This window comes from Octopus bimaculoides, chromosome 11 (genome assembly GCF_046866305.1).
Source record: "Octopus bimaculoides isolate indiv1 chromosome 11, ASM4686630v1, whole genome shotgun sequence".
Lineage (NCBI taxonomy): Eukaryota > Metazoa > Mollusca > Cephalopoda > Octopoda > Octopodidae > Octopus > Octopus bimaculoides.
The window spans coordinates 77,344,837-77,370,632 of record NC_142938.1 but is presented as its reverse complement, the minus strand read 5'-3'; the positions used below and the strand labels follow the sequence as shown (position 1 = coordinate 77,370,632).

The window sequence follows — 25,796 nt, the reverse complement described above, 5'->3', positions numbered from 1 at the left end:
TTTTTTTTTGAGACGATGGCGTCTTGTAGCCATGAAAATTTTTGTGAAACGAACGCTGCAGTCTGCAGTGTTTCGTTCGAAAAAGAATTTCCTAGTCTTCCTTCCTCACAGTTAAAGGAGAGAATGGAGAAAAAGAAAGACTCTGCTGCTACAGCAGTCTTGCCTGCCAACGTAACCAGTGACAACAACAACAACAACAACAACAACAACAGCAGCAGCAGCAGCAACAACAAGGACACAAATGTCCTTGCTAACAAAACCACTGTCCTCACCACTGATACCACCACTACCGCCACCACCACCACAACGAACTTTGCCGAGGCTTTGAAGCCTAGGAAAAGAATTTTGAATATATCGAAAGAGAAATTACTTGCATGCAAAAGCATGCTAAGTAAAAAGGACGTTACAGTCCATCTTCAAACGCCCGCGGACTTTAAGATAAACATCGAAAAAAAAAACTATCATCTACAGAACCATTAATTTAAAGACAAAGACAGTGGAAAAATTCACCCAAGAAAATGTTGAGAGATGCTTAAAGCCGATTTGGTCTTACAAGACTTACATAACGAGAGGTTTGAAATTCGGAACGATAGAAGTAAGACTAGACAGCGAGCAGCGAGCGAAGGACCTCTCCACTAAGTCATTACAGCATGAGAACCTGCTCATGATCCCTACGTACCTTGGTCGTAGGGTTACGAAAATAAAAATTTCGAATGTGCCTCCTGAAATTGAGGAAGAATGGCTAGTATCTGCCATATGTCTAGGCATAGAGGAGGAGATAAACATACTAGAAGCATCTGCCGTTTGCAATCAAAACTGGATTGGCCAGGAATTTCAACTCCTGGTACAAATTGATCCAGCAAACTGGGAAAAAATTCCACATAGAATCCAATTAACTGAGGATTCAATTTTTCATGTTTTCGTCGAAGGCAGAAGGCCAGTTTGCTACGTTTGTAGTAGCAAAACTCACCTTCAAAAAACATGCCCAGTAGCCCAGAAGAAAAGGCAACAACAACGGCAACAATACAAAGAAAAACAACAACAACAACAACAACAACAACAACAACAACAACAACAACAACCACAAGAAAAGCACAAGAAAAAAACAGCATTACTGCCTACACCGCCATATGCACAACTGGTCAAGCAGTTGTACAACGAAATGGAAAAAAGCCAGCAGCCAGCAACACAGCCGAACCAAACAAAAACACCACCAGTACCACCAAGAACAGAATCAGCACCATCACCACCGCCAACACCAACAACAACAACCCCACAAGAAGGGAACACGAAAAAGACTCCCACCTCACCCCCAAAAACCAAAACACCACATCCCAACTGTCACGAAACAGCACCAACACCACCAACAACAAAATCAACCCACACAAAAATAGACCCCAACACCCTTCCCTCCGATTCCTCCGACATGTCAGATGAAGATGACACAGAGGCTTGGCAAGTGGCCACGGGGGGAAGAAGAAAAAGGGGGAAAAAAAGAACGGAAAAACAAACAAACAAAGCGGGGAGGTTTACCAGCCCCGAAACCAACACATCCACAGAAAACAAAAACACCAACACAAACGCACCAACACAGAACCCCACAACAAGTTTGACAGCGATAAACACAAACAATCTAGACCTAATGAAATTCATTAGGTCGAACACTAACATAACAGATAATGACACGAAAACAAGCAATCACCCACGCACAACACCACCACAACACATCAAAATCATACATGTAACACGGAGCACATACGATACACTGAAATCTCTCTACCCGGATACAGTAGGGAGATTCCAGAAATATTCATCAAAAAAACTATACAAAAACCTTCTGAGAGAAGGTTGTGAGGCCAAAAACCAAGAACTTTCGGACAGTAAGTAACTCTCTCTCTCTCTCCTTTCGTGTGTAAAACACAAATTTTGATAGAATCATGGTGAAGATTGGTTGTGTAAATGTGCGTGGCTTGGGGTCGCCTTGGAAACAAGAGTACCTCTTAAATGACATCAAGTCACACAATTTGGATATCATAGCCATTAGTGAGACCAGACTCCATGAACCGCGGGCCCTAAAGTCCATGTTTGGCGGACAGTTTAACATTTATTTTTCTCCCTGTCTGCCGAGGATGGGCGGTAGTGGCACGGCGGTTCTTTTTCGCAAGAGTCTGGATCTCCAAGTAAAGACGATATTTACGGACCCGGAGGGTAGACTGGTTGTCCTAGATGTGGACGGCAGCGATGGAGGCGCTTTTCGGTTGCTGGCAGTTTATGTGCCTCCTTTAACAGGTCGGTCAGACTTCTTTCGACGTCTAGAAGTATTCCTGGGAACGTCTCGTCCCTTACTTTTAGTGGGGGATTGGAATGCTACCTTGGACACGCATCTAGACTACGTGGGGAGTGACAAAACTAGAAGGGGATGCAAAGGCCTCATAGACCTGCTCAGACGCTTCCAGTTGTCTGACAGGTACCGACTCGACCACCCAAATGTGCCAACGTGGACTTGGAGCAACCGCATTGGGTCGTCGAGATCGTATCTAGATAGGATAGTGTGTAGGACAAGAGATAGAGATAGTTTAGGATGTCCACAGTTCCACATAGTCAGCTACACGGATCACAAACTTGTGACGTGTACGCTAGACTTAGATAAGGCATATAGGCAGGGTCCCGGTTACTGGAAACTAAGCGCGTCTTTCCCGTCGAGACAGGTTTTCAGAGACCGGATTAGCACGTTAGTAAAGAGGGCTTTGACGGGAGCCATCGTCAACAACAAATGGTGGTTTTCCCTCAAGAGAGCAGTAAGGGCGGAAGCAATAAGGTATAGCAGGGCAGTAACTGTAGAGAGGAACAGAGTAGAGGGGGAGCTAGTGATAAAGTTAGAAGAGGCATTGCGAAGTGGCATCGCATCCGACGTTTTAGCGGCGAGGTTGGCCCTCGACCAACACTTCAATGCTAAACACGAAGGGTGTGCTGTCAGGGCAAGGATGCGTGCTCTGAGGAATGAAGGTGTTGGAGCCGCACGAGAGGCCCGGGTGGCGGAGGCGCAGCGGGGTAACAGAGCCACCATCCGGTCTCTGGTAGACGAACAGGGGCGCGAATTGCTCGAGCCGAGCAAGATGTGCGAGGCGTTTCAGCGGCATTTTGCCCGACTGTTCGGGAGGAGTGGCGAGCGAGAAGGAAGGGTGGACTTTAGTGCCTACCTGCACAGCTTGCCACGACTCTCGGCAAGAGAGGCGGAGTGCTGCGAAGGGGTCATCACGGCGGAGGAGGTGAGGGACGCGATGGCGGGTTGCTCGACGGACAAATCTCCGGGTTTGGATGGTCTGCCCTACGAGCTTTACAACTGTATGCCAGACTTGTTTGGAGAAGTCTTGGCGGCCGTGTACTGCAACTGGCAGCAGAACGGGAGCATTCCCGGTTTTGTGAGCCGAGGAGCGGTAACGCTGCTGAAGAAAGATCCAAACAAGGGGGACGCCATAGATAACTTTAGGCCCATCACTCTGCTCAATGCAGACATGAAAATTTTGGCCAAGGTGTTAGCCAAGCGGTTGGCGCTTGTCATCGAGAAACTGGTCGGCACGGAGCAGACGTGCGCCGTGCCGGGCCGGAGCATCCATGACAACCTCCATCTGATGCGCTACATCATAGAGAGGGTAGTTAAGGAACCTGGCATGGGTGGGGCCCTGATCAATTTGGATCAATCCAAAGCTTTCGATAGGGTAGACCATCGATACTTGGAGGCCGTCCTCGAAGCGGCCGGCTTCGGTCCCGTTTTCCGCGGCTGGATGGCTGCCTTGTACACAGGCATCCGTTCGGTTGTTCGCGTCAATGGACGTCTATCGGGACCCTTCGACATTGCACGTTCGGTTCGTCAGGGATTCCCCCTGTCGCCGCTCCTGTACGTATTGACTCTCGAGCCACTACTGCGGAAGCTGGCGACGCTGAGGGGCATCCCGCGAGAACTGAGGTGCGGGACGAGCGTGTCGGCATACGCGGACGACATCACCGTCATAGCGTCTAGCCACGAGCACATCGAGCTTGTCGGCGAGACGCTGAAAGACTACGAAGCGGTGACGGGAGCGAAAATCAACCGGGATAAGTCGGTGGGTTTGCTGCTCGGCACCTGGAGAAGCAAGCTCATACCGTCCGGCAGCGCCTCAGTAGTGGGACGCTGGACGGACGGTCCGGTCAAGTTGCTCGGAGTCTGGTTCGGTCCGGACCTGCAAACGGAGAACTGGGACGAGATAACGAGTAGGGTGGCCACTCTTTGCCGGCAATGGTCCGAGAGGAAGCTGTCCCTAAAAGGTCGGGCGGAGGTGGCGAACGCGTACATCGCGTCCGTCATCGAATACCGCCTGACCGTCGTGCCTTGTCCCGATCGCGCCATCACCGAAATGGAGCGTATCCTCTTCCGCTTTTTGTGGAAAGGAAGCGTTCCGATGGTGAGGCGATCCGTTTGTTGCCAACACCCGCTGAAAGGAGGGCTGGGCATGCCGTGGTTGATGATGCGCAGACATGCGCTGAGACTGCGACATCTCCGGCTCTACGTAGACGACGGTGAGCAGGTGTGGTCGCCGTTTGTGCGACGCGCTTTCCCGCAGCTCGTCTCCATGACCGAGCTGCAGTCGTGGATCAAAAAGAGGCCGAGGAATGGCGAATGGCACCGTGAGTGTCGCGTTGCTCTGCAACAACTTTGCCGTCCCGGGTCGACCTTGAGCGGCTGCATCACAACGAAGTCATTCTATAGGGGATTAGTGGAGGGCAGGTACGACGACGATCCCGGGGCGAACCTGGGCGTCGACGAGGAATACCTGACCCGCCTGTTCAGGACGACTTTCGGGCCGGGACCTATGGACAACTTCCAGAGATCCCTGGCCTGGCAGTGTTACCGAGAGGCGCTACCCGTTCGGGATAAGCTCTATAGACTCGGCTCGCGAAATGTGGAGCCGACCTGCCCGAGATGCGGTCAGAGCGATGAAACCGTTCTGCACGCACTCGTGCAGTGTCCAACCATTTCGGAGCTGTGGGCTTATGTCGAACGACTGCTGTCGCGTGTGGGACGTGTCGGTTTATCAACCGAGTCTATCGTCAATATCGTCACGCCTCCTTCCTTTAAACGGGAAGGAAGAGCTGTATTTATCGTACTTGTGGCTATGGCCAAAGAATGCATCTGGTGGACGCGTCTGAAAGGATTAGAGACAAATACTTTCCTCTCTGGTCAATCTCTCATCAACTTTTTCAAGTATCACTTGAAAAGGAAGGTGAGAGTAGAGAGGCAAGTGTTGTCTAGCAAATGTTTCGAAAAAAGATGGATACATGTAGCAAGAATGGCACGTATAAATGACGAAGCCACCTTGACCATGATTCTATAAAACGTTTTAAAATTTTGTAAACAGAGAGTTACTTACGTTTCTTGCTTAAATAAAAGAAATTTTATTTAACAAACTGTGACGCTAAAGACCGAGGTTACCGTGGTCTTTTCGTAGGTTTTTCTTTCCACGGATAACCTCCCCATTTATTGGGAATTTTTTGTATTATTTCGTATTTTTTGTAAATACCCCAAACGTTTTGCGATGTTTTTTTTTCATCGTTGTCCCCACTTTTGTTTTTTTTCTGCTTTGTTTTCGACCCCCTCGAAAAGAAAAACTCTACATTTGTATTTTGTCCCCTCTGTGTTGAGCCCTGTGTGGCTAATAAAGAAACCTATCTATCTATCTATCTATCTATCTATCTATCTATCTATCTATCTATCTATCTATCTATCTATCCAAGTTGCTACAAATTTTGATGTAAATTTTTTTCTACTAGATCAAATCTCAATTTTTTATGCCAAAATGTAGCTAGGGACAAGTCCTCTTCAAAAATGTTAACAGTTTTCAATTTGGTTAAGAACTGAATCAGTGACAAACCTCTGAAGATACTGTGTGTGAGTAAATTGCGGCCTTAAGAATATTACTCAACTATTCTCATAGTTGAATGATATATATATATATATATATATATATATATATATATATATATGTATGTATACTTGGAAATCGATGCGTGACGTTCAGTCATATAATAATATAAATAATATATAAATATGTATGCATACATACAAAGATATGTACATACATATTATTGGATATACAAATGCGTATATATGGATATACACATTTAAATATGGGAACAGGATACCATAGGTCGTAAGCAGCATAAAATACGGAAACAACATGACACGCGAAATACGAAAACATGGAATACGAACTTTTGTTTTTGCGAACAACGAAAGAAACAAATGGAAAACAAGATATGTTGGCACTCCGTCGCTTACGACGTCGAGGGTTCCATTTGATCCGATCAACGGGACAGCCTGCTCGTGAAATTAACGTGCAAGTGGCTGAGCACTCCACAGACACGTGTACCCTTAATGTAGTTCTCGGGGATATTCAGCGTGACACAGTGTGACAAGGCTGGTCCTTTGAATTACAGGCACAACAGAAACAGGAAGTAAGAGTGAGAGAAAGTTGTGGTGAAAGAGTACAGCAGGGTTCGCCACCATCCCCTGCCGGAGCCTCGTGGAGCTTTAGGTGTTTTCGCTCAATAAACACTCACAACGCCCGGTCTGGGAATCGAAACCTCGATCCTATGACCGCGAGTCCGCTGCCCTAACCACTGAGCCATTGCGCCTCCACGGAAAACAAGATAAGCAACATAAAAAAAACGACACTTCATCATTTGTCGGCAGTTTTTCTACTTCGTATTTCGAGCAATTCACTACAAGATACGCTGTTGACAAAACAGTAGCAAAGTAAATAAAATTAGGGATTTTGCGGAGGGTCAAAGTTGGTAACAAAACAGGACAGTAAAAAGAAAAACAGGAAGGGCTGCTAAGCCTGAACGAGTTGAGTTGGTGAATGCGGAGGAACCAGCTCTGACAGGAGACAGACAAGAATGCATCTTATCCCTACGGCTGATCAGAAAGAAAGAAAGAAATTCAAGTTAGGAAAAGAAAGATGGCCGATGGCTTACGTGCGAGTATCGAGAGAGCAAAGAGTGGGGGAGAGAGAGAGAGACAGACAGCGAACGGTGAAGGGGAGAGGGAAAAAATTAGAGAACAACTGAAGAAGGGTCGTTTTTTAAATGTTGCTTGTCTTGTTTTTCATTTGTTTCTTTCGTTGTTCGCAAAAAAGTTCGTACTCCAGGTTTTCGTATTTCGTATTTCATGTTGTTTGCGCTCTGTTGTGCCCTGTGCCCATATATGCATACGTATATACATTTATATGTATGTACATATATGTGTGTATGTATGCATATATATTTATATATTATCTATATTATTATATGATTGAAAGCTACGCATCCATTTCCAAGTAAGTTTTATCTTAATAATTTCGATGCGACACTTATCCTATCTCTTTCTGTTTCTCTTTTCCTCCTCTCTTTCGTTTTCTCTCTCTTCCTTTCTCTAATTCTTTTCCTCTCCCCTTCACCGTTCTCTGTCTGTCCCTCTCTCTCCCTCACTCTCCCTCACACTTCCGCCTTTGCTCTCTTTTTGCTCGCACGTAACCATCGACTATCTTTCTTTTCCTAACTTGAATTTCTTTCTTTCTTTCTGATCAGCCGTAGGGATAAGACGCATTCTTGTCTGTCTCCAGTCAGAGCTTGTTCCTCCGCATTCACCAACCCAACTCGTTCAGGCTTGGCAGCCCTACCTGTTTTTATTTTTACTGTCCTGTTTTTGTTACCAAATTTGACCCTCCGCAAAATCTCAAACTTTATTTAACTTGCATTGCGGGAGCAACTGTTTTGTCGAAAACGTATCTTGTCGGGAATTGCTCCAAATACGAAGTAGAAAAACTGTCGACAAGTGATGAAGGGTCATTTTTTTAATGTTACTTGTCTTGTTTTCCATTTGTTTCTTTCGTTGCTCCCCCCAAAAGTTCATATTCCATATTTATATATTATACATATCACACACACACACACACACACACACACACACACACACACACACACACACACACACACACACACACACACACATATATATATATATATTTATGTATGTATTTATGTATGCATATAGGTATATATGTGTGTGTGTTGCTTTCGAAATATATATATATTTTAAATTTCTTTGTTTTTGCTTATTTTTATCTAGGATTTATCCCAGGGTCAAAATGTGCTGCATTGAATACGTCCCAATTGCAAGAATATGGTTATGACTCCAACGAAACACACGAAATTGCTTACGAAGCATGCCAGATAAATATAAACAGCTTGGACGGCAGCAGCAAGAACGAGAGTCTGGAATGCATCAATGGTTATAGCTATGATCACGACAGATATATCTCATTTTTATCGGAGGTAAATACATACATGCAACCTATACATACTTACATTCCTGCATACATACATACATACATACATACATAGGCACATCTCGTTATATATATATATATATATATATATATATATATATATATATATATATATATATATATATATATGTATATATATGGTGACCCTCTCTTTAGCTTTATTATTATTACGTCGATTGCTTTTTCATCCCTACGGCTTCGATAAAATAAGTACCACTGAAACGCTAGGGTAGGTGTAATTTCTGGCCCTGGGCTAAAATTTGAGACATTATTATTATTATTATTATTATTATTATTATTATTATTATTATTATTATTATTATCATTATTATTATTATTACAATTAAACCTTGGGAGAGGCATTATGCCGGTAATAAACACGCACTGGTTCAGTCCTTTATTAATTTATATAGTTTTTTGTTAAATTATTTCATTGCACTCTTGCAATCTCTTCAGTAACTTGTCTCTCCACTTCCATTTATTTTGAATATATGATCTGGCGTTGTTTTGGCGTTGTTTTGAAACTGTTCGGTATGAGCATGTGAGTGTGTGCCAAAACAACGCCAGATCATACATTCAGAATAAATGGATGTGGAGAGACAAGTTACTGAAGAGATTGCAAGAGTGCAATGAAATAATTTAACAAAAAAACTATATAAATTAATAAAGGATTGAACCAGTGCGTGTTTATTACCGGCATAATGCCTCTCCCAAGGTTTAATTGTATTTCTTTCAACACACGTATCCACATCAAGAATCTTGCACACGAAATACACATACGAAATATTATTATTATTATTATTATTATTATTATTATTATTATTATTATTATTATTATTATTATTATTATTATTATTATTGCCTTTGCACAGCTTCTAACGCTGGAGATGTGCTACAATGTCAGCTGTTCACTACCAGTGAACTAAGGTAACACCTCTTATTTTTCGAGCACCCTCCAGAGTATTTGAGTAGTTCCAAGCAGTGCTGTTTTCTGCCAGTGCTCCACCCTTATTGCAGCCCCTAATTGTTCCACGTACTTCTCGAGTTTTTTTACTCACTGTTCCCAGGTTTCCGACAATTATTGGTACCACTACCACCTTTTTCATCGACCACAACTGCTTTACCTCCCAAGCTAACCTGTCATACCTGTCGACTTTTCTTTCTTCCTTATCGCATACCTTGTTGCCAGCTGGGCATGATATATCTATGATCCAGCATTGTTTGCTTTCTTTCTCTATTAAGACTATGTCTGGCTTCCTATTCTCTATCTCATGGTCGCACTGAATCATAAAATCCATAGGATCTTTGCATTATCCTTTTCGATGATGCCTTCGGGTTTGTGGTCGTACCAATTTTTTGCTCTGTCAAGTCCATACTTGTTGCAAGATTTTAACACCTTCCCAAATCAAATCCCTTCTATTCTTATTTGTATTCTATATACGTTGCACTTCCATTTCAGTGGGATCTAGTCTGTGGCAAAGCTGGTCTGGCTGAACTCACCCAAACTCTGTATGCAGTTGGAGGCGTGGTTGGTTCCTTAAGCATGCCTTACCTTTGCGATACAAGAGGACGTAAACCTATTTTGGTGTTGTGCGGCATTATTTCTTTAATCGTCAGCATCGGATCGTCATTTTCTCCAAATTATATTGTGTTTGCAGTATTACGGGGACTTGAAGGCATTTTTATTCAGGTAAAGTATAAACACTTCCCACATCCTATTGTGTGTTTATGTGCAGGGTCTTCAAGAGAGAAGTTCGGCAGTTACATAGGACCGGAGCCGGTAGCGCTTAAGACTACGGAGAGATGTAACCGTCAAAATTATGTCGAACATCGTTATTTAAAATCATGATTCTCAAAAGCCTTCTAACTTTTCCCTTCCTTTCATATAATACTATTGTATCATTCACATGACATCATTTTACCCTCCTACATGTCTTTATGTAGTACAGGGCTCAGCATATTAAGACTCCCAGATTAAATTGGGTTCGCTTCCTCACAATACATTTTTTTCTTTATTACCGATCAATAAAATTCAGTATGAAAAATAGCGCAAAAATATCATACTGTTAGTGGTTTTGCTTGAATCAATGTTTTGAGTAAATAAAAAGCAAGTGAGATTACTTCACTTGTTAAATATGATAAGATTCTCGATATATTTAACAAGTGAAGTATTTCATATCCATAAATAAATGGCATATCAGACAAAAAGGGTTTTATGCGCTGTCGCAATAAAGTTTACACGACTGAGAAAGCATGGAGAATGACAAAAAAGTGTTTACCTGTCTGTTAAAGAAATCAGGTAAACTGGCTCGTTTACCCCACAAATCTCAGTTGGGTCTATTCAGATTAAAAATGTTTAAACTTTTCATTGTATGTTGTGTCAGACATAGCAGATACGAATTTTGAATCCTTAAACGAGTTGCGAAATCTTTATTACAACCGGTAATATCTAAAAAATATTAACTCTCAAGTACCTTGTATGATCATGGTTGACAGGTTTTTATTCTTCACGGTTCACTTGACAAAAATACTTCCATGGAGTGACTCATTTTTTTATTCTGTGCCCGTTTTATAAATAAACATAGTACACCTGTGTTTTATACATAACTCCGCTTGCTGATTTAAATTCACTATTAATATAAACGAGTTATAAGAGGTTTTTCTTTATACTATTGGCACAGGGCCTGGAATTTTGAGGGGGTGAGCTAATCAATTCCACTGACCCCACTGCTACTTATTTTATCAACAGCGAACGGAGGAAAAGCAAAGTCAACATCGGCAGACTTTGAACTCAGAAGAAAAGAACCAGAAGAAATTCTGAAGAGTTATAAAGATATCAAAACTTACGTTTAGATAAAGCAAAGAAACAATAATATAATCTAGTTAAATATAGTTTAACAAGATTTGACCCTTCACTTTATGCTTTCACGTTCAAGATTAATAGAAACGATTGGAGGAAAATCCCCACTCAAAAGTACAATACATGCTTGTACGTACTTTAGTGGGCGTCTCATGCTTTCGAAACAAGAACTAGAGATAGCCATGGCTGATGTAGTTACACTGTCTCCTCCATCGAATGAAATACTGTCAATAAAATCGTGTGCATAGTGTTGCAAAACGATGCCAGTGCTGCAGATGATGCTGAAAGAGCAGCTCAAGATAGTGTATTACACATCTGTCTAGCTAATATGTAAACACCTATCAACAGGTGGCGTAACTCGAAGGTTATGGTAAAAGGTAAGGGTGAAGGCGCGGACCCTAAACTTGGTACTTTTGCGACACTTATGTACGGGAACGCGATAAGCACCGAGATAACAAGGAACGATATGTGGCCGGGTGGGGTTAGTCTAAATGACTCCACCAAAAACACAATGCCATTTTGAAGTTCCCTCGTCACGTTTTCGGAAAGAAAAAAAGCCATGAGACTAGTTGAGTTGGACAGATAGCCTAGCTGCTACACGTGTGGCAGCAAGGACCACTTAATGGTTTTCCAATTAGAAGATGTTGGAAGATGATCCCCTTCCAGTCCTGTGGCCTTGCTACCATGTGTAACCTCTGCACCGTCTATCCTGTATCGTCAGCCTCAGCGATTTCTTTTCAACTCCCACAACGAAATGTACCTCCAGGTTAGCCGGCTAGTCTGCTGCAATCATTGCAATTTGGAGGTTTATGTAGGCTCCACCTGATTACATGTTGTGGTGTCTGACACAACTTAGTACTGTCCCACGAGGGTGTCAATAATCAAGAGTTTAATATTGCTAATTCTTGGCTATATCCTATCATCATCATCATCATCATCATCATCATCATCATCATCATCATCATCATCATCATCAAGACAGCTAGCTAACAGAGGGGTTGACATCTTTTCTTCCGGCTACACTTCTATGTTCAAATTCCTCTGACGTCGACTTTGCCTTTCATCCTTTTGGGGTCAATAAATTAAGTACCAGTGAAGCATTAGGTTCGATGTAATCGACTAGTCTCCTCCCCCAAAATTTCAGGCCTTCTGCTTCTTTTAGTAGAAAAGATTATTATTATTATTATTATTATTATTATTATATTTTAAAAAGGATTGACATAACTCTTCACAAAGGTCAGGCACAATAACAGTAGTTCGACATAACTTGCTGAACATTTCGTTTCAAGCGGCTGCAATTTTGAAGAAGACATGAAAGTGCATATTCTCAGAAAATATTCTGAATCTGCCCCACTTTCACTTCTTAGAATGTATGAGGAGAAATATGTTTGCGGGTTATTAACATCACGCCCTGGAGGAATGAATAAGATGACAGGAGAATATCATCAAATTTATATAAAACTGTTTGATTAAATATTCTTCTTTCTCTCTTTTCCTTTCCTTTTTTTCTGTCTTTTTCTTTTCGCCTGTTATAAAATTGCAACTTAAAAACTGATGATGTCATTCCATCAACGTGTGGACGCTGATTGCTCTCGTTCATACTTTACATTTAAATTTCTGTAATTTTGAATTTTTATCACTTCTTATTTTGAACTTGACAAAGACAGACGTACTGTCGAAATATCGTTCAACTAAAAAAATATCTATTACAATCGAATCGCGCTCTTCGTCTTGACTGTTTACCTTTGTGAAGAGTTACGTCAATCCTTTTAAAAATATTATTATTATTATTATTATTATTACTTTTAGTCTGCATGTTTGTTACAGTCACTTGCCGAGACACACCTAGCGTCCTGGGGCGAATGAAGGATAAGAAATGTTACAGTATGACTGAAAGTTTGGGGTGGGGGTCGTAGTGAAATATCTTCATGTAATACAACACAGATTTTTAAATGGAAAGGGTTTTTCTTAGGATGTGGCAGTACTTGTTAGCACAATCTTTTAGATTTTTGAGACATGTTTCTCCTGGGATCTTATCTAGATGTTTATGACATCCCTTCTTTTATCATACCTATTATTATTATTATTATTATTATTATTATTATTATTATTATTATTGTTCAGTAGTTTTATTTTTATAACGTGCTTTCACTTCACTACCGAGCGCAGCTCTGTGTGCATTGGGTATGTGCTGTGGTTTGCTGTGATGCTCATATGGTTACTGTATTGAAAGTGTTTTGCGTAGGATGTGTGCAGTGCCCAGTAGTGTAATTTTCTGTATGTTATATATATTTGTAAGTCCTGGTGTTTTTGTTATGTATTTGTCTGAATAAAATACATTATTATTATTATTATAAAATACATTATTATTATTATTACATTATTATAAAATACATTATTATTGTTATTATTATTATTATTATTATTATTATTATTATTATTATTATTATTATTATTATTATTATTATTATTATTATTATCATTATTTATTTATTTATTTATTCATAGGGTATTTCAGTAGCTTGTGTTACAATAATGCTGGAGCATTTTCCAGTCTCAAGTAAGACATTAATGTGCGGCTTGACTGGCGTCATATGGGGTGCGTGTGTCGTGCCATTCGGTCCCATTGCTTATTTGCTTCGAAACTACAACTGGAGAATAAATAACATCGTCTTCTCATCTGCACACGCTGTTGTATTCTTTCAATTCTGGTAAGTTTGATTTTTATGTTCTCTGTTTTTTTTTGTTTTTTCAGTGGTTCTTTTGGTGTAAGTCACGCTTCTTCATACTACAGCTGCTGTTGCTACTACTACTACTACTACTACTACTACTACTACTACTACTACTACTAGCCATCTTAACAGTATCATAAGCCCCAGTCAACCCAATGCATTCGGCCCTTTTGCATTTATTGACAGCAAGCCACGGCATACATTGATCATAACTGCCCCAGACCCTTGAAAATGCAGCAGCAACAGTGCTGCTGCTACTGCTACTGCTGCTGCTTCATGTTGCTGCACTATTACTGCAACCCCCGCTGCTGCTAGTTTTTGCTTCTCCTTTTTCCTCCTCCCATTTCTTCCTATTTTTCTCTTTATTGTTCTTCATCTCGAAAAATAAACATTTTCATTCTTTCATTCACTCATTCACTTATTCATTCATTCTCTTATTCTTTCAATTGTATTTTACCTCAATAAACAGGTTCCTTGAGGAATCTTTAAGATGGGTGGTGACAAATGGCTTCGTGGAACGATCAAAGAAAATCATCAAAAGAGCCTCCAAGTACAACGGTGTCGATTTTGACCGTATCTGGGGAAATAACATGAAGTCATCTTTGATTCCATTAGTGAGCAGCGAAAACAAGAAAAAGACCCCTTCCAAAGAGGACCTTAATCAACAGGATAAGGTCAAAGAAGGATTCCACACAATATTTAAAGATTCCTTGGCTAGAAAAATTAGCATAATCGTACTTTTTATAGGGTAAGTTTGCGCAAAGTTCTGATGTTACATGTGTTGATGTATACATATATAGTACATGCTCACATCGCATGCATGTGTGTGTGCGTGTGTGTGTGTGTGTGTGTGTTTACGTTGTTTTATGACAGACAATGAACAATACATGTAGAAAATATTGTCTTTTTTTGCATTGAAATTCAAACCGAGTTGGGGTCTTATGAGTCAAATTTCATGCATCTGCGATCTTCAGGCAAGACTATTACCTCTAATACACACATACACACACACACACACACACACACACACACACACACACAACATACACACACAAATGAATATACATATACATATGCACATATGCATATATACACACACACACACATATATATACATGTATATGTATATGTATGAATATGTAGATATGCACATATATATATATATGTATATATGAATATGCACACACACACTCACAAACACACACACACACATATATAATATTTATATATAATATGTATATGCATATATATATATATATATATATATATATATATATATATATATATATATATATACATACTGTAGGTACACTAAACAGCGATATTTATAATAAAGTTCTGTGATTTATTTTTAACACGTTCGCGTACAATCAAATTTAGATAGACCACCATTACGGAAACTGTCAGGGAAGTGGAAGACACTTGTTTCTACATTGTTACGATGGTCAGTTACTGAAGTTGTCGTTCGTAGCTCATTATGAGCTGCCATTCTCATTTTCAACAGAAAAAAAAAAATTGTGGTTGTGCGCAAAGCCTTGTTCAGCTGGAATCAATTAATAAGTAGTGATGATCAAAATAAAATTATATACAATTCGCTTGTGAACACTTAATCATTGTGGAAACTGTATCGATGTAGAAAGTGTCCTTATAGTCAATAGCGTGAAAATACACAACGCTAGACTATGAATGAGACTTTTAGGATACATGCTTCTGCATGGTTACACTTCATAAGCTACAGCTACTGAATCCACAGGTCATTAACCATCACTGCTAAGTGCGTTGCTAGTTAACCAATTACAGCTTTGCTAAGCTTACAACAGCTATAGCTGATGAAGTGCAGCAGAAATGCATATCCTACACTCCGATGACTGTAGGAGCTAGAAGGCTAAATTTCAGTTGTTGATTGTGAAATAAAACACATATATCTAACTGATCGTCTTAGAAATGATCAGTTTCATATTCAATGATCGAGACCACAGGTCAGAAGCAGAAATACTAAGAGAGAAGTTAATTGTTTGCCAATACGAATACAAAAATGGATAATAGTCGTTAGAAACAGAAATATCGGTGGTAATAACTTATTTCAAAATATACAAGCAGCATTTTATACGTGCATCAGTGGCTTAAAACAACGGCATTACACTTAGTTTGTAAACAAAATGCTCCCAGTTCCGATACAGTTATCATGTAAATGATGGATCTCCGTCACTTTCCACGATTAGTGTTCAGTTATTCGATCAATTGTACTACTTGATCGTTGACTGAGTGAGCGAAGTGTTTCACTATTTCACAGTCACATGGTTATGTGGAATAACCGAAAGATCATCAAGAGATCGACCAAGTGTAATGATATGTTGATTTTAATAATATCTGGAGAAACAACCATATATAAAAGAAAATCACAGAGACAATTAATATGAACCTGCGTGACAAGGCTGCACCTTTAAAATTACAGGTATAATCTCCAGCAGATAAACTTTTATACAGTCTCTGACTACCTCAAATTCACTCACAGTCAATCTGAGACTACAGTAATAATAAAAAAACTACTTGCCTTAGATGCTATGCTTTCGGATCGAACTTGGGTTTGATAGACGTAAAGAGAGAAAATTTCTTAAGTAATCAGCCATATACACATAGGAATGAAAAGAACTGATGACGATCGCAGCTCGAAGCGTTGTGTAGATATAAATATACATTTTTTTGTATCCAAAGTCTTAATATACAGAAAACATATCGAAATAAAGATTTTTTCATGTGTGTTTTATTAAATACTTTTTAACTGTTAAAACATTTCAGGTTGACAAACACTCTAACGTACTACGGCATATATTTGACGTCATCTGAGCTGGCAGGCGATCATTATTTGAATTTCTTTTTGGTATCCCTGACAGAATTAGCCGCAAATATATTGATGGCCGTGCTACTTTTCAAGTAAATATACATTATTTTTGTTCCTTCATTTTATTTTTGTCATTCGTCTTTTTTTCTGTTACTTGTTTCACTTATCGCACAGTGATCATGCTGGAGCATCACCTTAGAGGGCTTTAGTGAAACAAATTGACACTAGTATTAATCTTTTTCACATAGTTTGGTACTTATTCTAGCGTTCACTTGTTTTGCCGAACTGTTAAACGAAGGGAGACGTAAACAAATCAACACTGGTAGGAGACACGCACGTACACGCACGTACACACACACACACACACACACACACACACACACACACACACACACACACACACACACACACACATATGTATATATATATATATATATATATATATATATATATATATATACACGGCGGACTTTTTTCGGTTTCTGTCTTCAAGCTTCGCTAAAAGTTTCAGGTCGACTTGGGGACCTTTAGCAGAAGTTACCTGCCCAAAGTGCCGTGCAGTGGGACTGAATGACCATATGACCGGGAAGCAAACTTTAAGACCACACTGCCACCCCTGAACCCATGCGTAACATTTGATTTTACATTTCCATATAATTAATCTGTTCTTGTTATATAAACACGTTGTTACTGGTGATCGCTCAAAAAAAAAAAAAAGAGAAAAATCCTTCAGATCACAGGGATTTGAGTGTGATATGAGTGAGACTTAACTGCTATTTCTGGCAAATCGAGCGACTGACTAGATGTTCTTTTGGTCAACACGTCTAAATATGCGCCTGTGTGTTTATTTAGCATAAATTAACTGACGTAAATGATTCATGGGGCATCAGGGAATCTAGTCTTAGAAACACCGTGCCTTAAAACATGAACGAGGCCTTTACGATTGGAATATCGATCATGGATCTTCTCGATGTCTGCTGACTGAGTTAAGCAACAATAACATTGCATAATTACACAGGGGGAAAATATAATTGTGTGCTTTCTTTTTCAAGAACTGTAATATAACAAGTCAAGAGAAGCTTGTACATCTGAGAATCGAAACTGGATGGACGGGTGTGAGTTCACTAATGGATCCTTTTGTTGGCCAGTGGGTTCGCCAATAAAAGATCCAGTCCTAGCAAAAAACGATGATGCGAAACTTGGAGTAATCTTGATGGAAAATTTCAGTTTTCGACCTTTATTACCTCCGCCTTCGCTAAGGCGGAGGTATTGGTTTCAGTCGTATTTGTTTGTCCGTGTTGTTTGGATCTGTCTGGATTGGGAAATATCAAAGGATTTTTCAAGCCTTTGGACTCCATTATTTTCTGCGGTTTGTGCTCATACCACGTCTTGCCTCTATCTGCCCTCCACTCATCGTACAGTTTCCAATGTAGTACTTTCGCTATCTCATCGTGTCGTCACAGATTGTAGTGGTTTCGGGGAAGTTTAAGGCATTCGTTCGTGATATAGACAATGGTTTCATCTACTCTATTACAGATGCACCACAGCGGAGACACTTGCTCATTCGTAAGGTTGACCCCAGGTTCTCTGCTCAGCTTTATCTGTCATGCCCAATGCGATGATCACACGATACACACCTTCCTTCCAAACACTGCTGTAAATAACGGAAGTGAGCTAGAACGTTAGAACTTAGTGTGCATGCGCAAGACATTTCAAGGTCAATCTGTGCCAAGCCACTTCAATCTCTGTGCCTTAGCTTCGTTACTATGGCAACAGTTCGGATACTAATTGATTAGACCACTTCTGTATATATTGATACACACATGCATACAAACACACACACACACATATATATGTATGTTTGTGTGTGTGTGTGTGTGTGTATGTATATATATGTACGTATATATGTATATATATATATATATATATATATATATATATATATATATATATATATATATATATATATATATATATATATATATATATATATATATATATGCAAGTATATATGTATGCACGTATGTATGTGTGCATGTATGTATGTAAACATCTCTCTTAAATTTTCTAGGTTACAAAGACGTTCAACAATGGCATTATTCCTGTGTTTATCCGGTGTGTCTCTTCTTTGTGCAGTCCTGGTTAACAACTTGGGAGGTATGTTGATTTTGATTTAACGGTTCAGTACAGTCTTTATCGTTGTTTATCCCTGAGTTAACCCTGCTCCCTGTTCGGTAGATGCGTAATAATAAATTTTTGCTCCTTTCTCTATATCCCGAATAAGATTATCCGTAAACTTAATTCGTCGCCTTGATCATCATCGTCATTTGTGCCTTTTGAGATGGTTTTGCAGATTCCGCTCTGTTCGAAGCAGTCGTACCAACTTAATCTTTGATTCGAGCATGGCTTCCTCTCTTCCTCCCAAGGAAGACTTTCAAAAAGTAATACTTGCTCTTCAGGTCGATTTTGCATTTCATCCTTTCGAGATCGATGAAATAAATACCAGTTGAGTACTGGGGTTGGTGAAATCGATTAACCCATTCCCCCAAAATTACAGTGCTTGTACCTATACTAAAAGTATTATCTGACTATTCCATTTAAAACTTATTTTACGATGGCAAGTTGTGATTTGAAGGATGCCTGCTTATATTTCTCAGAGAAGAGCAAGTATTCCATTCCTGGCCTTTTCAGGGCATCCAAAACGCGAAAGAGGGAAGGAAGAAAGTATCCTCAAACTGGAAATTTGATTCAAATGTTTATAATAGAGTGGAGTCCTCCGTTAGGGGAACACAAAGTACCAGGATGTAGTGGTGTTAGACACACTGGCGGAATAAGTTAATCACCCAAGTGGCCCATGGCAGAATTTGAACTCAGAACACAAAGAACCGGAACAGATACCGCACTACACCCCGTCCCATGCGCTAAATATTCCGCTAGTCCACTACCCTCCGGCGGTGCTTATTTTATTGGCACAATTACAGATGGTCAGAATTAGATGTTACATGCATACTCCAGGGTGCAAACAGAATCTTTACAGCTGTTTCAAAATAGCAATGAGTGGTTGATATTGTTATAGTTTACATGTCAAGAAATTTATATTAGGATACAATATTTCTCTAAATATGTGAGCAAAAATATTAGCAACTCGCATGAAAAAATATCTTCATGCAGCTATCCTCGAACATTCTATTAATCTTGTATAACAAGAATCTCAAATTATCCTTTATAAAATAGAATCTTGTAACTTTCCTATATCCATTTTTTCTTCACAACGTAAAATGAAATAACTTTTACAATTATTTATTTCAGGAAAAAAGAAAGTATTTTCCATTATCAATACAGTGTTTAGTATGATGGGCATGTTTGGAATCAGTGCCTCAAATTGTATTATGTGGTTATACACCCCAGAAGTATATCCTACTAACCTCAGGTATGTAGTATTTTTGTTATCAATCTTTAATACTATATGTCCTTATCAATCTTTAATACTATATGTCCTTATCAATCTTTAATACTATATGTCCTTATCAATCTTTAATACTATATGTCCTTATCAATCTTTAATACTATATGTCCTTATCAATCTTTAATACTATATGTCCTTAACGTAACAATAGAATGAAAGAAAATATTCGCAATATAGTTTCTATCCAGGATAGAAATAACAGCCAAAATTCTATCAAATTGCTTGTTTTCTTCAGTCAAGAAAACTGCACGTGATACTGAGAATGATGATCTTTGTGCCTGGTAAAATGAATTTGAAATTGATTGTACGTAGTCAGCGTTTTATAAGTATGAGACCTTAGCGACATCAGAATTCTTATGAATGCATTCCTTGCATAGATCGATCGATCGATCGATAGATAAATAAACATACATACATACATACATACATATATATATATATATATTAGAAAAAATGAAGTACTCAGAGATCTGGATGGTTGTACATTTACAGATTTTTTATTAATATGACACATGTCTTTATAACTCATATATTAGCGCTTTCATCTATTCTAATAGATTCTTCAGATTAAAATTTTTTTGAAGGGAGTCGTCTCTTTTTATAGTATTATTGAGTGTGTAGGGGTGGAGAGAGAGGGGGGAAAAGTAATGTGGGGTGTATAGGATAGTAAAAAAGGGTGAGGAATGGGGAGAAAGTGAGAGAGAGTGTGTGTATTTTTGTGTGTATGTGTGTGTATGTGTGTGTGTGCGTTTGTGTGCCTGTGTATCTGAAAGGAGTGTCAATGGAAAAGAGAAGGAAAGAAAGAAGGAAGAGAGAAAGAAGAAAAAATGTGTTTACATCTATGCAGCTGGTCAGTTCTTTCAATAGAAGATGACAAGTTGATTCTTGGTCTTTAAAAATGGCAAAACCAGGTAGATACTCAAAACAGACCCCTTTCTTATACAAACACACACACAAACACACACACACACACACACACACACACACACACACACACACACACACACATATGCAGGAGTGGCCTTGAGGTAAGTAGCTTGCTTACCAACCACATGGTTCCGGGTTCAGTCCAACAACGAGGCACCTTGGGCAAGTGTCTTATACTATAGCTTCGGGCCGACCAAAGTCTTGTGAGTGGATTTGGTAGACGGAAACTGAAAGAAGCCCGTCGTATATATATATATGCATAAGTGTGTGTTTGTTTGTGTGCGTGTCTGTGTGTTTATGTGCTTATGTGTGAGAGAGTCTGTGTATATATGTATGTATGCACACACACACACACACACACACACACACACACATACACACACACATACACACACACACACACACACACACACACACACACACACACACTCATATATGGCGGGGAGAGTGTTGTTACTCTCGTTGTTATTGTTGTTTAGCTTAAGGTTAGTTTCTGAACACGAATTCCTTTGATAAAAAAATATTCCCGGCTTCACTATGCTTTCAAGTGCAGTACTTATCAGAGATCAAATCACATCATCTAATACGTAGCTGTGGTGGTAGTGGGTCTATTAAGGGCGCAATGTGAGTTTTGAGGAAGATTTAACTACAATGTCAAGCAGTTCGAACGACTATGTAGATATATCCTAGATGATTCATATTCATACCAGAAAAACCCGCCGTAGCCGTCACTTACAAGCGAATGTGATCTGGTGACGTGTGTCCTGCAGTCATTAATAGTGTTAGATGTCTATGGAATCATGTGCAAACATAAACACTCACTTGGTCCTCGCAGACTTGATCTAGGAAATTATCGGGAGAGAGAGAGAGAGAGAGAGAGAGAGAGAGAGAGAGAGAGAGAGAGAGAGAGAGAGAGAGAGAGAGAGAGAGAGAGAGAGAAAGAGAGAGAGGACAGAACTAGCACTACGCTGGCACTTACTTGCAATTGAAGAGATTAGATCAACGGGAAATAAAATACCTTGCTCAAGGACATAACTCGCTTCCCAGTTAGGAATCGAAGTCACGACCTCAAATGTAACAATAATCATTGTATAATTTATCTATACTTTCAGAAACATCGGTTTGGGATTTCTCGCGTTTTGTGACAGTATTGGAAGTATGATTTCACCATATTTCCGTATTTTGGTAAGTTGATCCTTATGGAGTTGAATATTCATTAGAAAGTCGAGCATTATAAAGTTGATCATTACAAAGGTGATCATTACGAAGTTGAACCACCCTAAGGTGGTCATTACAAAGTTCAACGTTGCTGAATTAAATATTTCCCTCGTATCAGTTATTCGCTTTCTAACTTCATTCTTTCTCTCACATTCTCTATTTCTGTATCTGTCTGTCTGTCTGTCTGTCTGAAAAATTCTAATTTAGCTGTCATGAAGGGGGACATATTTATAAAATGGATTTAAATATTCGCAATAGAGACTTAAGGATACTAATAACTGGAGAGGACGAAGTTCAAAGAATCTGGGAAAATAAGTCTCACACTGCGTGGTTTGTCTTCAATACTGTTTTCCCCGTCTTTAACCTTCATCCGTCTGTGCACAATGGCATCTTGCCAATGATGCCGTCTCAGTAAGTAATCTATTGCTTTCAATGGATGTCGAACAGCCTTCAGCTCACCTTCATCAAGAATTCAAAGACGTTACGTTGTTTCTTCTTTATTTATCTACAATGAATAAGAACTAAGAGAAACAAAATGTGCAATTTGAACAACCTTTATCAGTTAATGAAATAGTTATGTCCACTTTTGCATTACATACAGAGCTACCGTTGTCTGTTGTTATGTTTTTGTTTATCAAAGCCCCTTCGTTGCTGCTTGCAACATTTTCATTGGAAAAACAGTTGGTAAAATTTGAGTGAATCATATATGGACACTGAGCAAATATGTCCTGTGTCTCGTATATGATACACAGGACAGGCAAAAGTTTAAATCATTTCTATTAATACTAGGATTTGGAGGTTACGAGTTAGCAGAATCGTTAGAACGGCGAACAAAAAATTTTAGCGGCCTTTTTTCCGCCTTTTTACGTTTTAAGTTCAAATTCCACTGACTTTGATTTTACTTTTCATCCTTCTAACGTGGGTAAAGTAAGTACCAGTTGAACCTTAGGGATCAATATGAATGACCTTTCCCTCTCGGAAAAATTACTGCCTTAGTACCAAAATTAGAAACAACATTACTATAAGAATTTAACCTGTGTTTCGCGTAGCCATTTTAATGAATAATTCTGCTTGTTTTCTATCTGCATTCTAGATGCTCTATGTGCCTTGGTTACCTGGAACAATATTCGCTATTGGAACGCTTACCAGTGTTTGTCTTTTGAACTTTATGCCAGAAACTCAACGTTTACAGATGCCAACCACAATGGACGATGTTCGAAAACAACTAGAAGCCCAGAAGAGGAAAAAGAAAAACCCATCAAGTGAGGAAAATTACCAAGATTCAAACCTTACTCAAGCATGATTCGAAAAAACTTATCAATATTTAAATTTCAAGTGGAGGGAAGAATACAAGGATGTCAAGTTTCTATAAATAGACGTATGTGATATTTACCTCTATTTAACCATCTCATGTTGTCTCTGATGAAGGGATACCCATAATATTCTAGAAACAGCTGTAAGACTATATCTATATCTCTTTCCTTATAAATGTCCAGAAAACTCCTCACAGACTTGGCTTTGTTATCTCATTTTGTCTAATACATACATACATACATACATACATACATATATATATATATATTATATATATTATATATTATATGTATATGTATATATATATATATATATATATATATATATATATATATATATATATATATACTTTATTTAAAAGCAGTAGAAATATAACAAAAGACTGTTACTCTGAGTTTCACGTTCTCGTTCATCGGACTAACAAAACTGTCCGATGAACGGGAACGTGAAACTCAGAGTAACAGTCTTTTGTTATATTTCTGCTGCTTTTAAATAAAGCATATTACTCTACCTCTGGTATTTGAGTACTCTTTTCTCCATCTTGTTGCACATTTCATGTGCTTACTCCGGTATATATATATATATATATATATATATATATATATATATGTGTGTGTGTGTGTGTGTGTGTGTGTGTGTGTGTGTATGTATGTATGTATGTATGTATGTATGTATGTATTAGACAAAATAAGATAACAAAACCAAGTCTGTGAGGAGTTTTCAGGACATTTATAAGGAAAGAGATATAAATATAGTCTTACAGCTGTTTCTAGGATATTATGGATATCCCTTCATCAGAGATAACGTGAGATGGTTAAATAGAGGTAAATATCACATAAGTCTATTTATAGAAACTTGACATCTTTATATTATTCCCTCCACTTGAAATGTTACTACTGAAACTACAACTCACTATCGTATTACCCCACCCATACCTTTTCTCTACCCATCCTTTAATGCAGCCCTATCATATCACCCCTACTGCCATATCTCACACTTCATTTCATTTTATTTGCCATAAAGGTAGTATACAAAGTAGCTGCCGGCTGAACAAACACATTAATGAGATGAGATGAATGATGAACATGGTGATATTAATGGGAGAAGACAGAAGCCGCCCACCGAACTCTGCTTCTCTAAAACATTGTTCTTTTATAAATTACACAAATCTACACACTGAGGCCATATCTCACACTTATTCACTCTTTACCTTATCATCGTTTCCTGTCCTAACCCTCCCTCCTCTCCCAATCTTCCCTCACATTATCTTGACCACCAACTAACACTCCTTTTCTCACTTTTTCACCCTTCCTTCTCTTTTTCTCTCTTTTTATTTTTATGTTTTTGTCTTTTTTTCTCTATTTTTTCTCTCTTTCTTCTTCACATTTTCTCTTCCTGTCTTCATTTTGACCTATCTCCCCTTTCTAATCATACACATGCCCTCCATCAATCCTCAAATTGTACCAATACATGCTTAAATTTTCATTCACACCACAAAACCCCTTCGAATGAGCAGAATCAACGGCTCCATACTTTGAAATGGTTAAACATGAACTACTATTGGAACTTACATACCATGTGCAAGAAACGTTTTTGCTTCTTCTATACGCCACTTTACTCGAATAATGGAACTGCCACTACAATATTCTATATTTTATTTCTACTTTCATTCTCTTATTTCCCTCTGTATCCCCTATCACTTCATTTTCCATAATAATTGCTTATTTCGAAATCAACTATTTATCTCTATTTAACTATCTCACACTGTCGCTGATGAAAGGATATCCATAAAATCGCAGAAACAGTTGTAAGACTATATCTGTAGCTCTCTCCTTATAAATATCCTGAAAACTCTTCACAGTCTTGGCTTTGTTATCTCATTTTGTCTAATATATATATATATATTGTCAAGTTCGCACATGGCTGGCAAGATCTTGACATCCTCGATTGCAGCCTCAGCGACCGTGGTCTCCCGTGAGTAGAGATCCTGGTAGTACTCCACCCATCTATTCATATGCTTGCTTTGGACCTTGATGAGATCTTCAATAGTTGATTTCATAGGGGCTGACTT

At 39.0% G+C, this 25,796-nt stretch overlaps 1 protein-coding gene across 2 annotated transcripts in view; it reads left to right on the top strand.

The window, feature by feature from the left end:
• The window catches only part of LOC106867571 (solute carrier family 22 member 7), a 27,635-nt gene extending 2,050 nt beyond the window's left edge, over positions 1-25,585 (top strand). Inside the window, exons 2-11 of one of the 2 annotated variants that reach the window (XR_016243727.1) lie at positions 8,147-8,352; positions 9,826-10,056; positions 13,735-13,937; positions 14,428-14,706; positions 16,758-16,892; positions 18,872-18,957; positions 20,110-20,230; positions 22,306-22,378; positions 23,505-23,867; positions 24,432-25,585. Coding sequence is in view for 1 of the 2 variants with exons in the window: in XM_089360417.1 (XP_089216543.1) it covers positions 8,147-8,352; positions 9,826-10,056; positions 13,735-13,937; positions 14,428-14,706; positions 16,758-16,892; positions 18,872-18,957; positions 20,110-20,230; positions 22,306-22,378; positions 23,505-23,714 (1,544 nt within the window). In the remaining variant the exon portion in view is untranslated. Of the gene's footprint in view, positions 1-8,146; positions 8,353-9,825; positions 10,057-13,734; positions 13,938-14,427; positions 14,707-16,757; positions 16,893-18,871; positions 18,958-20,109; positions 20,231-22,305; positions 22,379-23,504; positions 23,921-24,431 lie in introns of those variants that run through there. The other variant, XM_089360417.1, reaches the window with a different exon arrangement.
• The last annotated feature ends 211 nt before the right edge of the window (positions 25,586-25,796 follow it).